The sequence below is a fragment of the Lissotriton helveticus genome, chromosome 7, assembly GCF_964261635.1.
Source record: "Lissotriton helveticus chromosome 7, aLisHel1.1, whole genome shotgun sequence".
NCBI lineage: Eukaryota > Metazoa > Chordata > Amphibia > Caudata > Salamandridae > Lissotriton > Lissotriton helveticus.
Window position 1 is genome coordinate 1,083,418,147 of NC_136068.1, and position 23,189 is coordinate 1,083,441,335.

The following is a 23,189-nucleotide window of genomic DNA, read 5'->3' on the forward strand; positions in this document are numbered from 1 at the left end:
AATGAAATGGGTGGTTGGGCCATTAAGAGTGCTCCAAAGCCAGCTGAAACTGGTTTTCCCCCCACCCTGCACCTTGAAACAAAGGATTTGGTACTATAAGAAGGGGCTGTGTCCCCTTGGAAAATGTTCTGCTTTTGGATCCTGCCAGAGGGGGCTGTTGCTGCTGCTGGGGCCAGGAGGACCGCCACTTGGGGTGTCTCCCTGCCTGGAGACCCAGTGTGCTGGCTCTGGCCCAGCCTTGCCCCCCCTGCCTGCCTCCAGCCCCTGCTGGAGCCTTGTCCTGTCCTCCAGTGCTGGGGTGCACTGAGGACTCCTTGCCTGCAGCCTGAGAGCACTGAAATCGCCTGCCTAGCGCTTGGAAGCGCTGGATTTTGGCCATAGCACTGTGAGCGCTGTATTCTGTCCTGGAGGCGCTGAGGGTGTGAATGAGCGGACTGCAGAGGCTGAGAGGGCCTTGGCCAGGGAGAAGATAGCCCTAGAGTGTAGGTTATCCCCTGACCGCAGTCATAATTTTCTGGATCCCCCAGGGAGGGTTGAGTCCAGTGGTGGCAGCTATTTAGGTTCCAGTATAGGAAATCCCAGTCCCCCCAGTCTGGTACCTGTTTCCCCAGAAGAGGAGTTAAGGGTGAAATTCAGGGGCAGTAGGAAGCTGCCTCACCAGTCGTGGGAGAAGTTTGAGGATGAATGTCATGGAGCACTGTGGGCTTGGGTAGAGGTTCACACTGACTCTGATTTTGAAGTCTTGTTTGATCTTATTGTCAAAGAGCAGGTGCTCAGTGGTTGTTCGCCAGAGTTGCGCCAACACCTGTTGCAAGTTGGATTTACTGATCCAGAGTTACTTGCTGAGGAAGCAGACCGCTGGGAAAGGGCCAGAGGTTCTGTAGAGTCATTGGTGAGTGAGTCCAAAAGAAGTGGTTCAGGTATCTTCCAGCCCAGCGTGGTGGAAGAGGCTCAGTGTAGCCCAGCTAGGTCCCAGTTTAGTGAGAAGGTTGTAGGGGCTGACTACCTGGCTCAGTGGAGCAGGAGTCAGTGGGTGGCTGAGAGCCCCCAGAGGCCCGAAGCCCTGTCTCAGAGCCTGGGTGGTTTCTTGAGGGAACACCAGGTTGGGGACCTAGGCTGTCCTGTTAGTACATTTGAGGAGGATCTCCTAGTGAGTAGAGGACCTGGAGCGTCTGTAACCAGAGCTCCTGTGGTTCTAGAGGCTGGCAGTACCGCTCCGGTAGGGAGGGTACAGGAGTCCAGCGTGAGGAGTGATTGGGGGATGAGTTTCCCAGTGGATGCACCAGTGGACCAGAGACTAGCCAGTTGGGCTAGATCTTCTTGGAGGGACCCGGGTGGTGCCACTTCTGGTCTGGGGGATCGTCACGCACTGTCAGGTGGACAGAGGGCGGGAGATCTGCGCCAGACAGTCACACAACAGATGTGTCAGTTGTTAGCCTCAGGGGGATTGTGTGTGAGTCCCCAGAAGTCCTGGAGTGCCAGGCAATTGTTCCACCAAAGGTTTTAGACCGGAGGTTGGATGGCCAGGTTCAGGATCAGCCTGACCTGAAGGGTAGGACGACTGTAACCAGTGTCCTGACCGGTTCTTTTTCCAGAGGAACTTCTCCAGGTGGGAGAGGGCAGACCTCTGGAAGGGGGTGCAGAGGGTGGGAGAGCCCACCTCTGACCCCGGTGCAACCTGAGGGGTTAAACCCTAGGTTGGAATGCCGTTCTAGGTGTCCCCCTCGCACGGGGAGGAGGAACCCTAAAAGAAGAGGTAAGGGGAGGAGCGCCTTCCCTGAGACTCCTGGTCCACCTGAGGTCGTAGACCCTAGGCTGGAGAACCAGTGGCAGTCTAGCCCTGTCTTGCAGACAGGAGGAGTGGAGAATGGCTACTATGGGCCTGGGGTTACTACCCCCCACTTCATGAGTAGGCAGGAACCAGTGGCACCTGGGTGGCCTAGGGCCTGGTCCTGGCCGCGGACAGCTGAGGAGTACCAGTGGGGTAGCCCAGTTGGTCCTTACAGTAGCTTTAGAAGGAGCCCTAGGGGTTCACCATGGCATAGAACAGGAGGATGTCCCGGCAGTGGCGGGCCTGCGTCCGTGTTCTATCGCCCCAAGCAGGGAAGTCCATCACGGTGGTGATTGTTCTCCCCTGCGTTTTGGCTGGAAGGGGGTTGTGTTGGACTTGGCCCGCAGGGCAGGTTCACCCCTAAACTTTTTGCTTTATGTGTGACCCTGTGTCAGTGATTTTTTGGGTCTCTGCGCACTTTTCCCTGGGTCCCAGAGTGAAAGTGCGTGCGTGTAGCATGGCTGGCCTGCCCTCCCATAGGAATGCATGGGGAATGTGTGTGTCCCTGGTAGTTCCTGATGCGTGGGGAGTGCAGGCTCGAGTTTAGTATGTGTAAACTTGTGAGAGTGAATGCTGCGAGATGGTGTCTGCGGCATGTATGTGTCTAGAAAGGAAGTGCTACTTCTGGACATTGAGATATGTGTGCGTGTGCTGTGAGGGTGCTGGAGCGTGATTGGCTGGAGCTGGCTGGCATGCCAGGCTCCAGGAAGTCTGGATGGGTCTGCCCGGTGGTGAGTGGGAGATTAGCATGAGTGATGTGTGGGAGGAGTGTACCTGGATGGGCTGGGTTTTCCCCACACAATGCTGGCTCCGCCCCCCTGTGGTGTGTCTAACGACCCTAGCCTCCCCAGTGAATGAAATGGGTGGTTGGGCCATTAAGAGTGCTCCAAAGCCAGCTGAAACTGGTTTTCCCCCCACCCTGCACCTTCAAACAAAGGATTTGGTACTATAAGAAGGGGCTGTGTCCCCTTGGAAAATGTTCTGCTTTTGGATCCTGCCAGAGGGGGCTGTTGCTGCTGCTGGGGCCAGGAGGACCGCCACTTGGGGTGTCTCCCTGCCTGGAGACCCAGTGTGCTGGCTCTGGCCCAGCCTTGCCCCCCCTGCCTGCCTCCAGCCCCTGCTGGAGCCTTGTCCTGTCCTCCAGTGCTGGGGTGCACTGAGGACTCCTTGCCTGCAGCCTGAGAGCGCTGAAATCGCCTGCCTAGCGCTTGGAAGCGCTGGATTTTGGCCATAGCGCTGTGAGCGCTGTATTCTGTCCTGGAGGCGCTTGGGAGTGCCTGCCCTTCGTTACTAGCGCTGCTAGCGCTGGGTGTGCACAGCCGGTGCCCACCCGGCATCTGACTGCCCCGTGTGGCGAGTTGGCGGCGCGGGTGCCACCCCGCTCATTGCCGCTTTCATTGTGCCCAGGTCCGTGATTTATTGCCACGAGTAAGCTACTCCTCGGATGGGAGCCCGCCTGCCTGTCTAAAAGCGAGCCGCCGCGCTGCCCGCGGCGACCCGGAAGTGGTGAGGCGGCCGACCAATCACAGCGCGGCCCCGAAGAGGCCGACCGGAAGTCCCGCCCCGCTGCCGCGACCCGGAAGTCAGGCAGGCCGGGGGCAAGACAGAGAGGCAACCGGAAGCGGACGGGAGGCCACCCCGCGCTCCGGTGAAGAGAGAAGCCGGCGTCTTCCCGTTTCCTCCCCAGGCTCCCAAAGTGAGGGAGAGCCCAGGGAGAAGTGTCCAGAGAGCCCCGAGGAGCGGGAGCTCTCGAGGAGCAGAGCCTGCCGCGTCGTGCCTGGAGCCCCGGGACGAGAGGAGAGGAGCCCCGCCCGCGGCCCAGCTGATCAGCCGGTGAGTGCGAGGGCGGGTTCGTGTGTCCTGCGAGCGGCCCCATTGAGGGAGGGCCGCTCCACTGAGAGGAGCCCGTTCTGTGTTCTGTGAGCCCGAGAGGCTCTGGGGCATTTTCTTGTGTCCTGAGTCCCCCGTGAGGGACTCCCAGACCTCGCAGTTGCTACAGAGCCCCGAGAGGCTCGTGGCCCCCCCCCCTTGGCTCTAGGTCCCCCGTGAGGGACCCCAACAGCCCAGTGAGGCTGCACCTTTTTGGTTTTGAGCCCTGAGAGGCTCGAGGTGGCAGATTGCTTTGTGAGCCCAGAGAGGCTCATTGCCCATTCTTGTTACGAGCCAGAGAGGCTCTGAGAGGGTCATTCGCTTTGAGAGTCCAGTGAGGCTCCGCAGTGCCACAGTGGTGGTTCTTGAGCCCAGAGAGGCTCCAACGTTGCCCTAACTTTCCCTGAACCAGTTGCCCAGCACTTTGTGGGCAACTGCTACGTTTAGGCCCTGACATTGGGACACAGGGACTGTCACAGGTGGTGACTGATCTAAGTTTTGCGCAATGTTATTGCTACACCTCTGAATGTTAATGCATCATGTGTGTTGTTTTTACACCCCTACAGGTAGTGTGACATGTAGGTGGTTGTTTTTCTCCCTAGTACAGGTGGTGCTAGTGAGGTCCTGTTACCAGTGAATACTGGTTGAATGCTCTACTTTTATATTGTGTGCTACACTGATTTTACTTTCTAAAGTGCTATTTCTGAAAGTATTATTTCTAAAAGTGCTGATACCCCTGACAGTGGTCCAAGTGGCCCTGTCCTGTGCAATATCCCTTGTAAATTCCGCCCGTGCCTGTTGGCACAGTGTAACAAGATGTGTGTTTTATCTGATGTATATTTATTATAATACAAAGGCTATTTTTACATAACCTTGTGTGGAGTTTCCTTTGTGGTGGGCCTTTGGTTGTTGTTGCTGGGGTGCGTGCGCAAATACTTAACTTACATCGCCTCCAAGTTTAGCCTTGCTGCTCGCGCCACGTTACCTAGAGGGTGAGTAGGGGTTATCTTGGCGTGTAACTCCCTTGCCCTGACTTGGGAGTGGTGGTCTCTGACTGACTTTGGCGAAAGCCCTGGCCAGCCAGGGATCCCATTTCCAACAGGTACCTTTTGGTTCTTTCTGCTTTTTTGTGTTTTTTATTGTTTAAGTCTCCAGTTATACCTCCGGGTCTAGCCAGCGCTATATAAAACTTTTCAAATAAATAAATAATGCACCTTTTGAAAGGTTTACATTTGTTTCCTACCTCTTCCTTTGTCATTCCTCAATGGGACCTTAACTTGGTCCCGACATATATGATTGGCACTCCTTTTGAGCCGCTACACAGCTGCCCTTTGTGGCTTCTCACTTTCAGGACGTGTTCCTCGTTGATATAACATTGGCATGGCGTGTATGTGCGCTTCAAGTTATCTGTGTCAGCCCGCCATACGCCACCTTCTTCCCCAGCAGGCTGGTTTTGTGGGTACAGGCATCTTTCTTGCTTAAAGTTGTGACGCCATTCCATGTCGGTCAGAACATCATCTTACCCAGAGGTCTATCCCTGGCCTCACCCATCTAGGGATGAGAGGCTCCATCGCTTGGACGACAAAAGAGCGCTGATTTTTTTCATTGATCGTACCAAAGAACAACAGGTGTATGATCAGCTCTTTGTGGGCTTCTATGGAGTGAAAAAAGGCAGGGCTGTTCATAACAGAACCATTTCCTGCCTGATAGTGCTCTGCATTAAGATCTGCTATGCAGTGGCTAAAAGGTAACCTCCAGAAGGACTGAATGCTTATTCTGCCAGAGCCAAAGCTGCACAGACGGTGTTGGCACACAGAGTCCCTGTCCTGGATATTTGACAGATGGCTACATGGGTTTATCTCCATATGTTCAGAAAGCACTATTGTCTGTCCACAAGAGGGGCATTTTGCTTGCTCGGCCCTGCAGAACTTTCTGGTTATAGTCTATCCACAGACCCACCTCCTAATAGGTACTGCTTTGGTATCTAATCAAAAGGAGAATAATCTGGGGCTAGAAGTCTTTATCAGAAGAACAAGTTATGGTATTGCTCTTGGTGGTAGAGAGACAATCGAGCCGCAGATTTCTCAGCGACCCTCCCGCTCTCCCCGTTTTATGGTTCGGCACAATTAAGTAATAAGATCCCAAGTCTAGGAATCTGCATACTGGTAACACCTATTTGCTTTTGGTGCTCTACATCTTGGGGCATAGACACTCTTGAATGCAGCTGATGGCGCATGGGAGTGGTGCCAATCTCAATCGAGGCTCCGCAAAAAATTTTTGGAGCAGAACAGTGTCATTCCACATACTGGTTTAGAGGTGCTGCTGCAAAGTTCCCGGATCCAGTTTGATTCCTAGGCAAAATTCAAAAGGTGAGCAATCTGCGACTGGATAGGGTATCTACCAGAAAGAGTGTTACTGAAGGTAAGTAACTTATTCATTGAACAATGCAAGGGTCATAGGCTTGACCTCAAGTTACAAAAACATTTAACCTTTCTAGCTCTGTTTCAGACAACACCTGGATTTCTTTGCCATATTAACTGTGTGCCTTTTGTTTTTCGCCCAACTCACAGCACAGTCCATTCTTTGCTGAGCAGCTGACAGCCTTCCAGGTGTGGCTAACTATGGGTGTCGAGAACCGAAACCCACCTGAACAGCTGCCCATCGTCCTGCAGGTGAGTCTTGTGCCACCTTACTCGCATGCCATTTGCTGTTTGTGCATCCTTTGACCACTCCAGAGTCATAAGATTATTGTGTTTTTGTCGGTGATCTTGATGCCTGTTTGTGTGGATCACTGTGTGCTTACTCCTTCCTGAATATGAGCTTAGACTGCAATTCTTAATCAGACACGCTCTGCAGGCTGATCACTTTCCCAGCATTGGTGTGTGTTTAGGCTGGGCAGACAGAGGTATCCTCAGTATCTGAAAGAAACAGGTTAGTGTTAGATTCCTTACCTTAGAATATCCCCGGCGTCAGGCTGGATCCGGAAAGTTTTCGTCAGCAGTACCCTTGCGCGTCGGTAGGCGTGTTCTGCGGCTCCGCGTCCGTCGTCGGCGTCGTGATCGCCGGGATGACGTCGTCGGACTACTTAGACGCCGCTCCCGCGCGCTGACGTCAGTTCTTCTTTTTTTCCGCGCCAGCTAGCGCAGATCCGGGAAGAGCAGTACTCTGTCATTTTTTGAATAACTTTTTGATCTATTTTGGATCTCTTTTTCGAGTCGACTTCGACTCCTGGTGCTGTAGGGATGCCTGGCTTCAAGCCATGCGACGCCTGTCACCGCCTGATGTCGGTGACCGACCCCCACCGTCGGTGTCTCTACTGCCTCGGGTCCGACCCCGATGACAAGTCATGCCCCGACTGCCGGGCCTTGACTTCGAAAGCTAGGCGGGAGTGGTCCCGCAAGCTACTCTAGATCCGGCAGTCGGCTCCGCGCCGGTCGAGGTCCAGGTCAAGGAGGAGGTCAAGGGACCGGTCGCGGAGCCGCAGTCGTCGCTCTTCGAGTCATCTCCAGCACTGGTCTGGCTCCAAGTCCTCCGGTAAGTCGAGGCACTCCAAGAAGAAGTGGAAGAGGCGACATTGCTCTTCTGACTCCCCTCGCCGCTCGCGTGACGCGGCTGAGGGTTCGGGCGACTCCCCCCGCGCGGCTCTGTCTGAGCCGCAGGCGCCACCTCCAGGCCCATACCCTCCGGTCCATGGCCTGCGAGCGACGCCGGAGGCAATTCGTGATTTCCTCATTGCCATGAAGACTCATGGCAATGAGTTGAGGCCTGCCGGCGCGCCTTCGGGCCCCGCAGACCCAACTTGGGGCCTAGGCGGGTGGCCCCGGCGCCGTCGGGTGCTTCGGCCCCGGCGCCGTCAGGTGCTTCGGCCCCGGCGCCGTCGGGTGCCTTGGCCCCGGTGCCGCCGGGTGCTTCGGCCCCGGTGCCGCCGGGTGCTTCGGCCCCGGTGCCGTCGGGTGCTTCGGCCCCGGTGCCGTCGGGTGCTTCGACCCCGGTGCCGTCGGGTGCTTCGACCCCGGTGCCGTCGGGTGCTTCGAACCCGGTGCCGTCGGGTGCTTCAAACCCGGTGCCGTCGGGTGCTTCGAACCCGGTGCCGTCGTCGACTTTGGTCCCGACGCCGCCGGCCCCGTGGGATCTGTGCCTGGATCCCGGTCTACGCCAGTTGACCTTACGACCTCTCCGCTGGCGCCGACCCCCATGGTGTCGCTCCCGGCGCCGTCCGCGGACGACATCGGCCCCAGTTTCAGCCCCGTCCGAGTCTGGCGTCGGAACGGTGCCACTCGGCGCCGTCTCCGGCGACGATGGGTGAGGCCTTCACCTACTACACGGCTCCGTCATTCCAGCCTGTTTACCAGGACACGGATGAAGGGGAGGACTGGGAGGGGTCTGAGGACCCTCTGGCACAGCAGTGCCAGTTGAGCCAGGACTGTGCAGACGAGCTAGGGAAGGCCAGTGGTCTGGACACATCGCCTGACACTGGATTCATCTCTCCCCCCTCCGTGGCTATGGAGGAGGGTGCCACTTATGGTGTGGTGTTGCGCAGGGCAGCCAAAGCCTTGGCTCTTGAGCTCCCTGCTGCGGCTGTGAGGACTATCCTCCCCACTTAGGTGCTTAAGCCGGCAGTAAGCTCCTCGGAGCCTCTACTGCCATTCAATGAGTCCCTCACTGACGTTCTGTTGGGCACCTGGTCCAAGCCCTCCACAGTGCCCCCTGTGGATTGGAATGTGGCCCGACGCCACCGCCCGGCTCCAGTCGAGCCTAGCTTTCTGTCCGTGCACTCCACCCCCGAGAGCCTGGTGATCCAAGCTTCTACGTCCCAGACTGCATTCCGCACCACTCCCCCAGATCTGGAATCCAAAAGGTTTGATCAGTTTGGAAAAAAACTGTTCTCCTCATTGAGTTTGGGTTTGCGGTCTATTAACACCGCTTGCCTTTTGGGCCGTTATACCCACTCTTTGTGGGACATGGTTGCGGGCGTGCTGCCCCAGTGCCCGGAGGAGGCCCGGGCCCGACTCGGCCAAGCCCTTGCGGAAGGGCGGGATGCGGCGCGTTATTCCATCAGGTGTGGACTGGATTCCACGGACTCGCTGGGAAGGGCGATTTCCACGACTGTGGCGGTTCACCGCCACGCCTGGCTGAGGCCCGCCAATTTCTCGGGCGATGTCCAGGCCACGCTCATGGACATGCCCTTCGATGGCCGTCGCCTCTTTGGCGACAAAGCAGACAGTGCGCTTGAGTCTTTCAAGGACTCCAGGGCTACGTCCACGTCCTTGGGCCTGTCGGGCCAGCCCCAGCAAACTTCTGCTTTTCGCCCCTTTCGTAGCCAAGAAAGGGGGGCCCCCACACGTCCTGCCAGCCATAGGCCGCAGAACCAGCCTCAACGCGGAAGTGGTAACCGCTGTGGCGGTGCCGGGGGACAACGGCAAGGTAAGTCCACATCCGCAGCATCTGCTTCAAAGCATTCCTAGTCTGACCTTTCAGGCCCATTTGACGCCAGTGGGGGGCAGGGTCCGCCATCACTTCCTCCACTGGCGCTCCATCACGTCGGACAGGTGTGTGCTGCAAACCATCCGAAGGGGCTACTCCCTCCCCTTCGAGGCGACCCCTCCAGCAATGCCACCGCAATGCCACCGCATGTCGGGGGTCACTTGCAACTTCTGCAGGAGGAAGTTATGGCCCTCTTGGCCAAGGGGGCAATCGTACGCATTCCTGGGCCAGAAGTAGGTCGTGGTTGCTACTCCCACTACTTTCTGGTACCCAAGAAGTGCAAAGGAGGCCTACGCCCTATCTTGGACCTCCGGAGCGCCAACGGATTCCTCCGGAAGGAGAAGTTCAAGATGCTGACTTTAGCTCAGGTCCTAGCTGCCCTAGACCCTGGAGACTGGATAGTAGCGTTGGACTTGCAGGACGCATATTTCCACATCCCCGTCCTGCCGGCCCACCGGCGCTACCTGCGGTCACAGTAGGCCATGAGCACTTTCAGTTTACCGTGCTCCCCTTCGGCCTTACCAGCGCCCCTCGGGTGTTCACGAAAGTGATGGCGGTGGTCGCAGCTCATCTGCGCAGATCAGGGGTTCCAGTCTTCCCCTATCTCGACGACTGGTTGTTGAAGGCGGGCTCAACCCAAACAGTTGTTTCCCACCTCCAGACTACAGACGACCTCCTGCATTGGCTGGGGTTCTCCATCAGTCGCACCTGTGCCTCTCTCAGAAGATCCTTTTCATCGGAGTGGTTCTGGACTTGGCGCAGTTTCAGGTTTATCCCCCCGTACAGTGGGTTCGGGATATTCAGGCTCTGATTCCGATCTTACAGCCTTTATCCCGAGTTTCGGTCAGGTTGATACAGCGGCTCCTGGGGCTGATGGCCTCCTGCATCCTCCTGGTGCATCACGCCAGGTGGCAGATGCGGGCTCTGCAGTGGGACCTGAAGTTTCAGTGGGCCCAGCATCAGGGCAACATGTCCGACCATGTCCTGATCTCGGAGGGCACTGCGAGTCAGCTGCAGTGGTGGCTCACAAACCGCAATTGGGTCAGTGGCAGATCCCTCTCCCTACCCTAACCGGAGCACGTAGTAGTGACTGATGCGTCCCTCCTGAGATGGGGGGCCACATGGGAGAGGCGGAGATCAAAGGCTTCTAGTCTCTGGCGGAGTCCCGGCTCCATATCAACCTTCATGAGTTGCGTGCGATCCATCTTGCACTGAAGGCATTCCCTCCCTCTGTCCGGGGAAGTGTTGTGCAAGTGTTTACGGACAACATCACAGCATTGTGGTACTGTAACAAACAAGGCGGGTGGGGTTGTGAACCCTTTGTCAGGACGCTCTGCGCCTCTGGACATGGCTGGAACACCAGGGCGTCACCCTGGTGGTTCAACACCTGGCAGGTTCCCTGAACGCCAGGGCGGACGAACTCAGCCGCCGGTGCGTGATAGATCACAAATGGCGTCTGTACTCGGACGTGGCGCAAGGTCTCTTTCGGCAGTGGGGAGAGCCTGGGTTAGATCTATTTGCCCCCGAAGAGAACGCGCTGTCATAAGTTCTGCGCGTTGGAATTTCCAAGGCGGCACTCGCTCGGAGATGCTTTTCGTCGCGAGTGGAGCTGTGGTCGGTTGTACACTTTTCCGCCTATCCCACTTCTGCCCAGAGTGCTGAAGAAGATCAGGCGAGACCGGACCCAAGTCATCCTTGTGGCTGCAGACTGGACATGAAGATACTGGTATCCCGAGCTACTCAGCATGTCAGTCAATCCCCTGATTCGTCTGCCTCTTCAGGAGGACCTTCTGTCGCAGCAGCAGGGGACGGTCCTTCACCCGAACCTGTCCAGTCTCCACCTACTTGCGTGGAGATTGAGCGGCGACAGTTGAGGCGATTTGACTTGCCTCCTGAAGTCTGTGATTCTGTCAGCCAGGCGTCCCTCCACAAAATTGGTGAACGCCTGCAGGTGGAACAAATTTGTGGCATGGTGCACAGCAAAGGCTGTGGATCCACTCTCTGCCCCCCTTTCAGAGGTTCTCCTCTTTCTTCTTTCTCTTGCCCAGCAGGGCTCTGCTCTGGGCACTATCAAAGGCTACCTCTTGGCCATTTCAGCCTTCTTAAGGCTTCCTGATCAGCCTTCTCTTTTCAAGTCCTCTGTTGTAAATAGATTCTTGAAAGGCATCACACACATGTTTCCTCCTGTTCCTTTCGTGATGCCTCAGTGGGACTTGAACCTTTTACTGACTTATCTGATGCGCGCTCCCTTTGAGCCACTTCATAACTGTCCTCTTTGTTTTCTGACTTTTAAAACTGTGTTCCTGGTTGCCATCACCTCTGCCAGGAGAGTGAGTGAGCTCCAGACTCTATCTTCTAAACCTCCTTTCCTCTCTCTCCATTCGGACAAGGTTGTTTTGAGGACTCGTCCTTCTTTCCTGCCCAAGGTAGTCACAGCCTTTCATATCGGGCAGTCCATCACCTTGCCCTCCTTCTTTCCGCCTCCACATCCCTCGAAAGAGAAAGAGAGGCTCCACCGTCTGGACCCAAAACGTGCGCTCTCCTTCTATCTAAATCGCACACGCCAGTTCCGGGTGGACGACTAGCTCTTTGTTGGTTACGTGGGCGCTAGGAAGGGACGGGCGGTGTACAAGCGGACCATCTCTTGGTGGGCCGTGTTGTGCATCAAGGTCTGTTATTCCTTGGCGAAAAAGGAGCCTCCTGTTGGGCTGCGCGCCATTCCACTCAGGCCACGGCGGCTACAACTGCCCTGGGTCGGGGAGTCCCCTTGCAGGACACCTGTCAGGCAGCTACGTGGGCCTCGCTGCACACGTTTGCTAGGCACTACTGCCTGGACAGTCAAGTCCGGAGAGATGGCTTTTTCGACCGTTCCGTTCTCCAGGACTTTCTGGTGTGATCTTGGTTCGCAGACCCACCACCGGGGTTGGTATTGCTATTCTAAGGTAAGGAATCTAACACTAACCTGTTTCTTTCAGATGCACAAGTTACTTACCTTCGGTAACGAAATATCTGTAAGAAACAGTAGTTAGTGTTAGATTCCTTACCGCCCCACCCATCCTCCCATGCGAACCGATATCTAGGGTTAAGGTATCTCCCTTTGAGAGCCCCAGTTTCATGGCACCAGTGTTGGTGTCTATCATGGCTCTGCATTCCTGGCGCGGAAAGCTATGCTCAGACGTGAGTCCCAAGCACTCCACACCACTGGAATCAAGCTAGCCGGGCTGATGAGAGGTGTTACCTCGAAACCGGGCCGGTCCTCGGATGCTTGTTTCCGTTCTGGGAAGGACATGGCTTTTGTAGTTCGGACTGGACTGTTCCCATGGGGCACAGGGTCAGCGCTGATTTGCATATCGCCATTGTCTAACCCAGGGTGGTGTGGAGTGGAAAAACGATGGATTTGGGCCCAGATCTTTGGACTGGGGTGAATGTGTGACATTGATCCACATTCTGTCCATCATTGTTGTGTTTGCAATTACCGCTCTAAGTGTACTGGGGATGCTCAGACGTGAGTCCCAGGCACTCCACACCACTGGAATCAAGCTAGCCGGGCTGATGAGAGGTGTTACCTCGAAACCGGGCCGGTCCTCGGATGCTTGTTTCCGTTCTGGGAAGGACATGGCTTTTGTAGTTCGGACTGGACTGTTCCCATGGGGCACAGGGTCAGCGCTGATTTGCATATCGCCATTGTCTAACCCAGGGTGGTGTCGAGTGGAAAAACGATGGATTTGGGCCCAGATCTTTGGACTGGGGTGAATGTGTGACATTGATCCACATTCTGTCCATCATTGTTGTGTTTGCATGTACAGAACTGACAGCGCGCGAGGGTGGGCGTCTAAGTACTCCAACATCATCCCGGCGATCAAGACGCCGACGACGGACGCGGAGCCAAGGACTACACCTGCCGACGCGCAAGGGTACTGCTGACGAAAACTTTCCGGATCCAGCCTGACACCTGGGGATATTCTATGATAAGAAATCTAACATTAACTACTGTTTCTTACAGATATATTGTTACCCAAGGTAAGTAACTTGTGCTTTATGCCCCTCCCCCCCACCAGCTTTTATTCATTCTTTCCTGCTCTAATGACTGTCAATATTTTATAGAGGCTGGGTGGGGGCGGGTCCTAGTATGCCATATAATTCTAGTAGCCCATCTGATTTCAGAATATTGGGTCTTTCCTCTTATCGTTTGATTTGGCTTCTACTGGAGAGGAATCTGCAGTTTAAATAGAAAGGTCAGTTTCTGCATCCATTTGATCCTCCCTTGAACTTAGTCTTCTAAACAGTTAATCTCTGGACAAATGGGTTAGCCAGAGAAAAGCTGAAGATTGTTTCGGTTCCAAGATGTCTTTATGTGAGATGAAAAACAAGAGCAAAAGCAGGTTAGGTTTTGCCTTTAGTTTAGCTTAGAGAAATCAATCTCTTGTCTTCTCTCTGGAATTATGTATTTCAGTTTTTTTGGCAAATGTGGACATTCAAGTTAACAACTGTAGAATCAGCTTAGTTGCTGCATGCTACAGAATGAAGTTGTCAAACTGCCTTTTGAGTGTGCACTTAATTTGCACCTGCCATGTGCCAAGTCATCATTCTGCTTTCAGGGAGGTCCCTTTTTAGTAGTATGAACCATTTATCTATTGTTAGTGTTGGTTTTCTACTAACCTTTAAGGATCTTCGTAGAACATGGTGTATGGATGTGTGTGTCCCGAAAAAAGTCTTGATCTCTTGTTTTGGATTCACTGTGGAATTAGCTCCTACTTGGCCTCAGATCACTGCAAGATGAACTCTCCTTTAGAAAAAAACTCAACATGGCATTTTCCTCTCTAATGCACTAGTGGGCACAGTTACTCAGTCAGCACTCTGCAAGCAGCGCGTGGAACCCCTTGGGCAGCCATGTGCTTTACAAAACCAAAACATAAATATAAACTGTGATGCTCGATTCATTTTGCTCTACCTGAGTGGGTTGTTCTTGTAATAAGTTAATAGTACTGCTCCATTGGAAAGTTGTTCACATTTGGGTGCGTATATCCGAGTTAGTCTGTTCTTAATGGTTAGGCTGTTAGGGGTTTGCTGTTGATGTGGCCAAATGTGTCTGCTGTATAATTGTGGTTTGGTGTTGTGTATAAGAGTACTTTGTGGTATGTCTGTTATGTACTATTAGGATAGAGTGAGTTTAATATTCATTTTGTAAGGCCTGGGCAAGATGCATTGTTTAAAGTTAATGCTTTTGGGAATTCACTAATAGCTATGTGTATCCAAGCTGAAATGTATTGGTGGCTTGTTCAGTGTGTTTTCTTAGCGTGTTGTAAGTTGATGGTGGGTACTGTTGGAAACATTGCCGAATCTGATTACAGGTGTGTATCTAGGATATGTTGATGCATGTGATCTGCTATGTCTAATGTCCTGTCTAATGAGTTATGTTTAAGGTTGGACTAACTTTTAGGAACTAAACGTGAAACGAAATTGCAAGCATTGAAAACGATGTTAGATTTACATGTTAAAAATTGGTCAACTAAATGAACTGTAATGGTACCATATAGGATCAAAATGACTGGGATACAAATATTAGATAAATCAGTTACATATTTCAGTGCACAAAATGATCCATATGTTATATCACTTCTCTCCTGAGGCCGAGCAAATGAGACGAGGCTTTAGTTCTGGCAGTGGGAGGGTTAACATATTGAAGCATTTCCATGTATTGTCACTTCCGTTTCCGAGAATGAAATTTGAAACTTTGTTCTAAAATCCAGTGATTAATCATACCCAGGAAATCAGATAGGACATTGGGGACTAAAGTATTTATTTTTAGGTCGAGCCCGGGCAGCGTACATATGCTGCTCTGTGAGGCATGCTGTATTCGATTATGGAATAGAAGCCCCGCCCACTCTCCACCCATATATGTAATTGTCTTTTGTCATTGCCCTTTGTAAATGGTGTCTTCTGATTCGTTAATAGGCTTGTTAGTCCATGCTTAGTACCCCCTTGTATTCATTTGTAACCTCCCATGAGGACTGGCCCTTTTACTTCCGTTATTACACAGTACGTCTTTTTTAGTCTCTAAGCACTATTTTCTTTAATGAGTTTCTCCTACTGCAGGCACAACATGCTCTCCTGCAACATTCCGTGCGCAATACGGTCTCTCACTTTTCAATCAGCCTGGGACAATGGCGGCCACTTCTTTTAAATTAAATAGGTCTCGCATTTGCAAGATTTTGAGCTAGTGGCATTGTAAATGAAAATGCCTTTCATTTATGTGTTAATTATCATAACAGATAAATAAAAGGCATTGTCATTTACAATGCCTATAGCTTAAACTCTCGCAAATGTGAGACCTATTGCCTTGAAAATGCTTGCTAATACTGTGGTTTGCTTATCGTTTGCATGATTGTAACATGTCTCTGCAGTTGATCTGATAAGGGAGGCCCAGTGGTTTGAGATACATGCTAGATACATGCATGGGCCTCGGGGGCACTATACGCGCTAATGTGAGGTTTGGAAAGGAAAGACTTCATCGATATTAGCTGCTATGTCTCCACGAGGAAGGATTGTATCCATGTGACCCTGAATATTCTCTTTTGTATGTACAAATCGTGAGTCTGTGCAGATCAACATGCGCGTGTTTATTTCGAGCCCTTCTTGTGTGCTTTTCCCTCTGATATGCCCTTAAGCAGATGGTGTTTGGATATGCACATTAGGACTCGTTTTTCCTCGGTTAATGGAAATAATTGCGCATTTATTCGGGGCGGGCCCTCAGAGATTGTCTGCTCACCAGTGCGTGTCTACTCACAAATATCTTTCCGTGATTGTAGTTTTATTCTCTACAGCTCCTCGGTGATTGTGCATTTATTGCTGACACCCTATCAGTGATTTACGGACGGGAGTGGGGTCTTCAAGAAAGTGACAGTGTCCTTAATTGAAGTTTCTGAAATTCATCTTGATTTATTGTTACAGTCTTAGTTTCTTTACAAAAAATAGGCTCCTCATCTTGTATTCCACGGATGAGAATAAGGCCAGGCGTCTCCAACGAGTAACTCATGAGGTAACGGTAGCTCTCCAACTACTTGTAAGTAACTCTCCTGTTTGCACACCATTCCATTAAATTCGAGGATTTTGCTTAGTTTAATTAATATACATATACCAAAATTGAAAGTGTATATCAGAGACAAAAATGTATTTACCATCAGAACTGAAAAGCTAATATTTAGATAAAAATAGATGAATTAATAAAATATAAAGCTGATTTAGGAGTGATAAAGCATATAGCATTGGGGAGATTTTTTTAACAAATTTTAACGCCTATTTTATTATTTATTTGAAAAGTTTTATATAGCGCTGGCTACACCCGGAGGTATCAGAGCGCTTTACATGAGGATGAACATTGTTTCAGAACATAGTTACACAGTTACATCAGTTGCTGGAGCTTAGTTACATGAGTTACAAAAGTATAGCATAGGCATAAGGATAAACAAAGTAGGCAGGGGAGAGAAATTCAGGAGAGAGAGGACAGGAATAGGGGAAGTAGACGAATGAAGGGGGGAAGAGGTTGGGGAGGGGGTAGGAGACATAGCATTGAGACGAGGAAGTAACAGTGTCCGACGTCCGGCTGGGTAGGTGATGCCTCCTCCCAGCGGTAAAGATGCCAGAGACATTGCAGCCATATCTGTATTGTATGTACCCATGTTGAGGCATTCCATTTTGACAAAGCCTTTTTAGGATTTATCTATACAGCACTCGGACTGTGCTTTAGAAATCTCTTGTACTAAAAAAAAAAAATATCTGAAATGGGGCTTACAGCCAGTCCATTACTTACCTTTAATTATAATGGATTGGCTCCCACGTCCCTGTCGTCCTATTGGTCAGCGGCTCCTCCTGGCCTCTCGCTTCCCTTGGCCTCTCGCTTCCCCTGGGCTTTGGAGTATTTGTGCATGCTGTGGAGCATGCACCAGGTACTGCTTCCTGTGGCCAGTGTCCTACCACTGGCATCAGGTAGTCTTTTTTAGGTCTTGCCTGAGACAGCGCATGCACTGTCTCTTCGAGACATTTAGTAAGTGGTTTTTAAAAGTGTCATCAGAAACTTTTGATGGCCTACTGCTTGCGTTCACGAGCTTGTGCACGTGCACAGCTGACATCTGTGTTTTTATTGCTGTAATCAGGCTCCTTTGCTGGCACTACCCACCTCCCTTTTCCCCCTCTCTCCTGGTCAGCTTCATTTGTGTCTTTTAGCTGTGAATCATGCTCCTCTGCTTGCACTCCTCTTCCCTTCTCCCCTCCTCCCCTAACCCCTCCTCCCCTCCTCCCCCTCCGTTTCATTTGTGTCTTCTATCACTGTGAATGCTCCTGCTTCCACCAGGCACACACACCATCAGTCGTCAGTGCACGCTTTCACCAGGCACACACCCCACCAGTCGTCGGTGGTGCACGCTTCCACCAGGCAAGCACACCACCAGCCATCACTGCATGCTTCCACCCGGCATACACACCACCAGCCATCAGTGCACGCTTCCACCAGGCACACCCCCCAACAGCCGTCAGTGCCTTCTTCCACCAGGCACACACATCACCAGCCGTCAGTGCACGCTTGAACCAGGCACACACACCACGAGCCTTCAGTGCACGCTTCCACCAGGCACACATACCACCAGCCGTCAGTGCACGCTTCCACCAGGTACACACACCAACAGCCGTCCTGCACGCTCCCACCAGGCACACACACTACCAGCTGTCAGTGCACGCTTCCACCAGGCATGCACACGACCAGCCGTCAGTGCACGCCTCCACCAGGCACACATACCACCAGCCGTCAGTGCACACTTCCACCAGGCACACACACCAACAGCCGTCAGTGCACGCTCCCACCAGGCACACACACTACCAGCTGTCAGTGCACGCTTCCACCAGGCATGCACACGACCAGCCGTCAGTGCACGCTTCCACCAGGCACCCATACCACCAGCCATCAGTGCACGCTTCCACCAGGCACACACACTACCGACCGTCAGTGCACGCTTCCACCAGGCACACACACCACCAGCCGTGTGCACGCTTCCACCAGGCACACACACTACCAGCCGTCAGTGCACGCTTCCACCAGGCACACACACCACCAGCCGTCAGTGCACGCTTCCACCAGGCACACACACTACCAGCCGTTAGTGCACGCTTCCACCAGGCACACACACCACCAGCTGTCAGTGCCCACTTTCACCGGGCACACGCACCACCAGCCGTCAGTGCATGCTTTCACCAGGCACAAACACCACCAGCCGTCAGTGAATGCTTTCACCGGGCACACACACCACAAGCCATCAGTGCAGCAGGCAGGCTCTTCTCAGAGTTTCTTGGTAAATATGTGTTTGTTGCCTGGGAGGGAGTGGGTCGAGTTTCCTTAAACCGTGCTGAGTATGCAGGTGCAGTGCAAAAATCTGAAATGGGGCTTACAGCCTGTTCATTACTTACCTTTAATTATAATGGATTGGCTCCCAAGTCACCCTAGTTTCCTCTCGTCCTGTTGGTCAATGGCTCCTCCTGACCTCTCGCTTCCCTTGGCCTCTTGCTTCCCCTGGGCTCTGGAGTATTTGTCCATGCTGTGGAGCATGCACCAGGTTATGCTTTCTGTGGCCAGTGTCCTACCACTGGCATCAGGTAGTCTTTTTTAGGTCTCGCCTGAGACAGCTCATGTGCTGTCTCTTCGAGACATTTAGAAAGTGGCTTTTAAAAGTGCCACCAGAGGCCTTTGCTGGCCTACAGCTTGCGTTCACGAGCTTGTGCATGTGCACAGCTGCCATTTGTGTTTTTATTGCTGTAATCCGGCTCCTCTGCTTGCACAACCCCTCTCCTTTTCCCCCCTCCCGCCTGGTCCGCTTCATTTGTGTCTTCTAGCTGTGAATCATGCTCCTCTGCTCGCACTCCCCTTCCCTTCTCCCCCTCAGTTTCATTTGTGTCTTCTATCACTGTGAATGCTCCTGCTTCCACCAGGCACACACGCCATCAGTCGTCAGTGCACGCTTTCACCAGGCACACACACCACCAGCCGTCCGGGCACGCTTCCACCAGGCACACACCACCAGCCATTAGTGCACGCTTCCACCAAGCACACACACCACCAGCCGTCATTGCACGCTTCCACCAGGCACACACACCACCAGCCGTCAGTGCACACTTCTACCAGGCACACACACCACCAGCCGTCAGTGCACGCTTCCACCTGGCACACACACTACCAGCCGTCAGTGCACACATCCACCAGGCACACACACCACCAGCCGTCAGTGCACGCTTCCATCAGGCACACACACTACCAGCCGTCACACACTATCAGCCGTCAGTGCATGCTTCCACCAGGCACACACCAGCAGCCGTCAGTGCACGCTTTCACCAGGCACAAACACCACCAGCCGTCAGTGCACGCTTCCACCTGGCACACACACTACCAGCCGTCAGTGCACGCTTCCACCAGGCACACACACCACCAGCCGTCAGTGCACGCTTCCATCAGGCACACACACTACCAGCCGTCGCACACTACGAGCCGTAAGTGCACGCTTTCACCCGGCACACACACACCACCAGCCGTGGGTGCCTCTTTCACCGGGCACACACACCACCAGCCGTCGGTGCATGGTTTCACCCGGCACACACACCACCAGCCATCAGTGCACGCTTCCCAAGGCACACACACCACCATCCGTCAGTGCACACTTCCACCAGGCACACACACCACCAGCCGTCTGTGCACGCTTCCACCAGGCACACACACCACTAGCCGTCAGTACACACACCACTAGCCGTCAGTGCACGCTTCCACCAGACACACACACCACCAGCCGTCAGTGCATGCTTTCACCAGGCACACACACCACCAGCTGTCAGTGCACGCTTTCACTAGCCACACACACACCACCAGCCGTCAGTCCAGCAGGCAGGCTCTTCTCAGGGTTTCTTGGGAAATATGTGTTCGATGCCTGGGAGGGAGTTGGTCGAGTTTCCTTAAACCATGCTGAGTATGTAGGTGCAGTGCATGAAGTCCTGTGTGAGTGAGTTGTGTTGCCTGGGGCTCACTCACTCTACACTTGTAAATAGCGCCTGTACCAGGTTTTTTCTCATTTGCAAAGTTCAGCGCATGCGCACAGCTAGGCAGCCCCCACACCCCCGGGAATGACTGCTTCCTACAACCAGAATGGAAACAACATTCAGAGCAATGAAAACAAGTTCATTTGATGCAAAGAACTGTTAACAAAAACCATGTCCACCTATTGTAGATCTGGCAACTTAAACAAAACAGCAACAAAAAACAAACCAGCATTGGCATAGCCAATAGGTCTCGCTTTTTGGGCTCTATAAGTATTTAGTTATGCAGCAGAAAATCCTTGGTGCAGCAACACCAACTGTTGCGTGGCTAAACACTTATAAATTCCCAAATGCAAGACCTATTGGCTATGCCAATGCTTGTTAATATTTCACATGCACTCCTAATGAGTGCATGTGTCTGCAGTCCTATCTTAAACCCCGCCTGCTCCTCCCGCTCTTCTCGGTTTCATCAGCACCACTGAACCCAAAGGTTTTGGAGCACTTTACATGAGCTTCATTTATATTAAAAAAGGGCTAACTTTGTTTGCTTTTTTTATCACTTTGTTAGCTACAGATAAATTACGTTTTTTGTCCAGAATGACAGGATGTCACTGCTGACCACCAATGGACCTTCCAAAAGACGAATCCTTGATGGCCAAAAGTTGCACCCGTGTCTGTGGACCCTCGAGTGACATCGGAGTCCGTATTAGTTATCCAAGATGGACACTAACCTTCACCAAAAGAAAAAAAGCTGTTTCCGCTGTGTATGAAGATCAGTAGCCCAGCTGCAGCTGGCCATCTACTGGCTCAAAGAGGACTTCAAGGGACACCAACCCCTGTGGCCAAAGTCACTACACCTTACCCGTGCACTGTGGTGTAACCACAAGGACACCCCCGTCGACCGCAAAACACCCAGAGCATCTTTCAGCTTACTGCTTACCGTGCATCAGGGCCACTCCATTGGAGTTTATGGGGGTCTTGATGTAAAGTGTGAAACTGGACTTGAGACTGCTTTGGTCACCAGGTAATTGTCTAAATACTCCTCATTGCCCACTCCTGACTTTTCTCCCTATCGGAATTGGTTGTCCAGCTCGTGCCCGGGTAGCCAAACACAATTCTTTCAAACTTATCTAAAGTTCTCAATCTTTACAGTTACCTATGCAACAAGTGAGAGGTTTCAATCTTCGTTTAATCATGTCGGAAAGCAACAGTTAGAACCAGCTCACACTGTGGCATAATTTTGACTCCCACTGGTTGCAGCTATGCTGTTCCCTCGAAAGCCTGAAGATCCACTCTGCCAAGATGTCTGTGCACAGTGGCGGCTGCTACTTAACGGTGAGTTGAGGGGGGGGTGGAAAAATATTGCCTGCCTGCCAGCCAGCTGCCGCCTCTCGATCCTCTTTGGCCGTTTCCAGGACTCCAGGGGCAGGAAGCAGGAACACGAAGCACCCAGGCTTCCAAACTCCCATAGCCAATCACAACCCTGCTGATAGCAGCAACTTGATTGGTCTGAGCGCCGTGGTTCAGCACTCAGATGGGGACTAGCCGCCTTGGCATGTTCTCCACCCAGGCTGTGCATTACAGCCCAGTGGAGAACATGGCAAGTGCGCATAACGGTTTGGCCTGCCCAAGACGGCTGGCCAAACCATCCTGCGTACTTTAGAGAGTCCTCACCACTCCTGCTCCTCTGTGACAGCCCAGCCCCGCCCCTAACCAGCTGAGCAACGACGGAAAAATAAAATGATAATAACAATACGTTATCATTTTATTTTTTCCTTTTTGACCTGCTCACAGAGCAGTGGGCATTGCTCCTACGCCCTACGGAGGAGCCACCCCTGCCTGTGCATCCAACTTGTATATGTTTTCTCAGCATTAACAATGAGAGGAATAGGCCCTGTGATTTGTGATGCCAGATGTGAAAAAGGAAACATGTTAATTTTGTCTGCACAGTTGGTTAAATGTACAGTACTTTATAAATTGCGCTATTGGATGCATAACAGATAAGCTATTGATGCACTATCAATCTATCCAAGCATCATACTGTGTAACTAATTAAAGCTATGACATAATTAGTAAACCGTGCTTTTACTCTGGCGGGGGGTGGTGGGGGTGGGCTCAAAAACAGGAAAAACACAAAGAAATGACACCATCTGATTACCAGACTAACAATTGTTGTCTATATTTGTACATTTGATTTAGAATTCAACTATATATGAATACCTATGAAATGTGGTTTAATAAATTATCAAGCTAGGCAGTAGCTCTTAGTCAAATTTGACTTTGCAACATTGTAGGAAAAAAAAGTCAACAGGATCAAAAAAACTGAAAACTGGCAAAAGATGGCTGCACAAGAACCTGCAGCAGCCACTTGTTCTTTTTTAAATTTCATTCTGAAATGGGGTCCTCATTCAAAGGCGAGACTTTCAGATCTGAAGTGTCAAAGACAGAATCCAAGAGCGGAGGCAATGATGTATGACACGTCACACTGGCACTGGAAGGAGCAGGAAGTGAGGCTGGTCACCTTGTGATAATCCCCCTCACCCCCAGAAGAGCCTGCGCACAACTGAAGAATGAAGATGTTGCTGGTGCAGGTGAGAAAGGCATCAGATGTGGCTCTGTTGCTGGAACCACGGTTGTGGGGTCTACAAGAAGAATCACATGTGACACCCAGCTGGATGCATCCAAAAATAGTGACAATGGGGGTCCCACATGTGTTGATTGTAATGCATGCATGACTACAGAGACTCTAAACAAGCAGCTTTGAGGGTGGCCTGCAAGTGCAGTATGTTAGAAGCACCAGTGGTTGAATCTGTTCTCAACGATCTACATAAAGCAAGGTTTTTATTACAAAGGAACAACCAAGGCAAAGGTATGATAACACTGCAGGCTCTGTAAGAGATGCCTCCCATACGGCTGTTGAAGCCTATGAAAGCACGGT

The 23,189-nt window shown here is 52.2% G+C and overlaps 1 protein-coding gene across 2 annotated transcripts in view; it reads left to right on the forward strand.

The window, feature by feature from the left end:
* The window catches only part of RPTOR (regulatory associated protein of MTOR complex 1), a 2,181,859-nt gene that overhangs the window by 1,435,930 nt on the left and 722,740 nt on the right, over positions 1-23,189 (forward strand). For both annotated transcript variants that reach the window (XM_078654105.1, XM_078654106.1), the window contains exon 11: positions 6,271-6,372. In XM_078654105.1, coding sequence (XP_078510231.1) covers positions 6,271-6,372 — 102 coding nt within the window. The remainder of the gene's footprint in view (positions 1-6,270; positions 6,373-23,189) is intronic.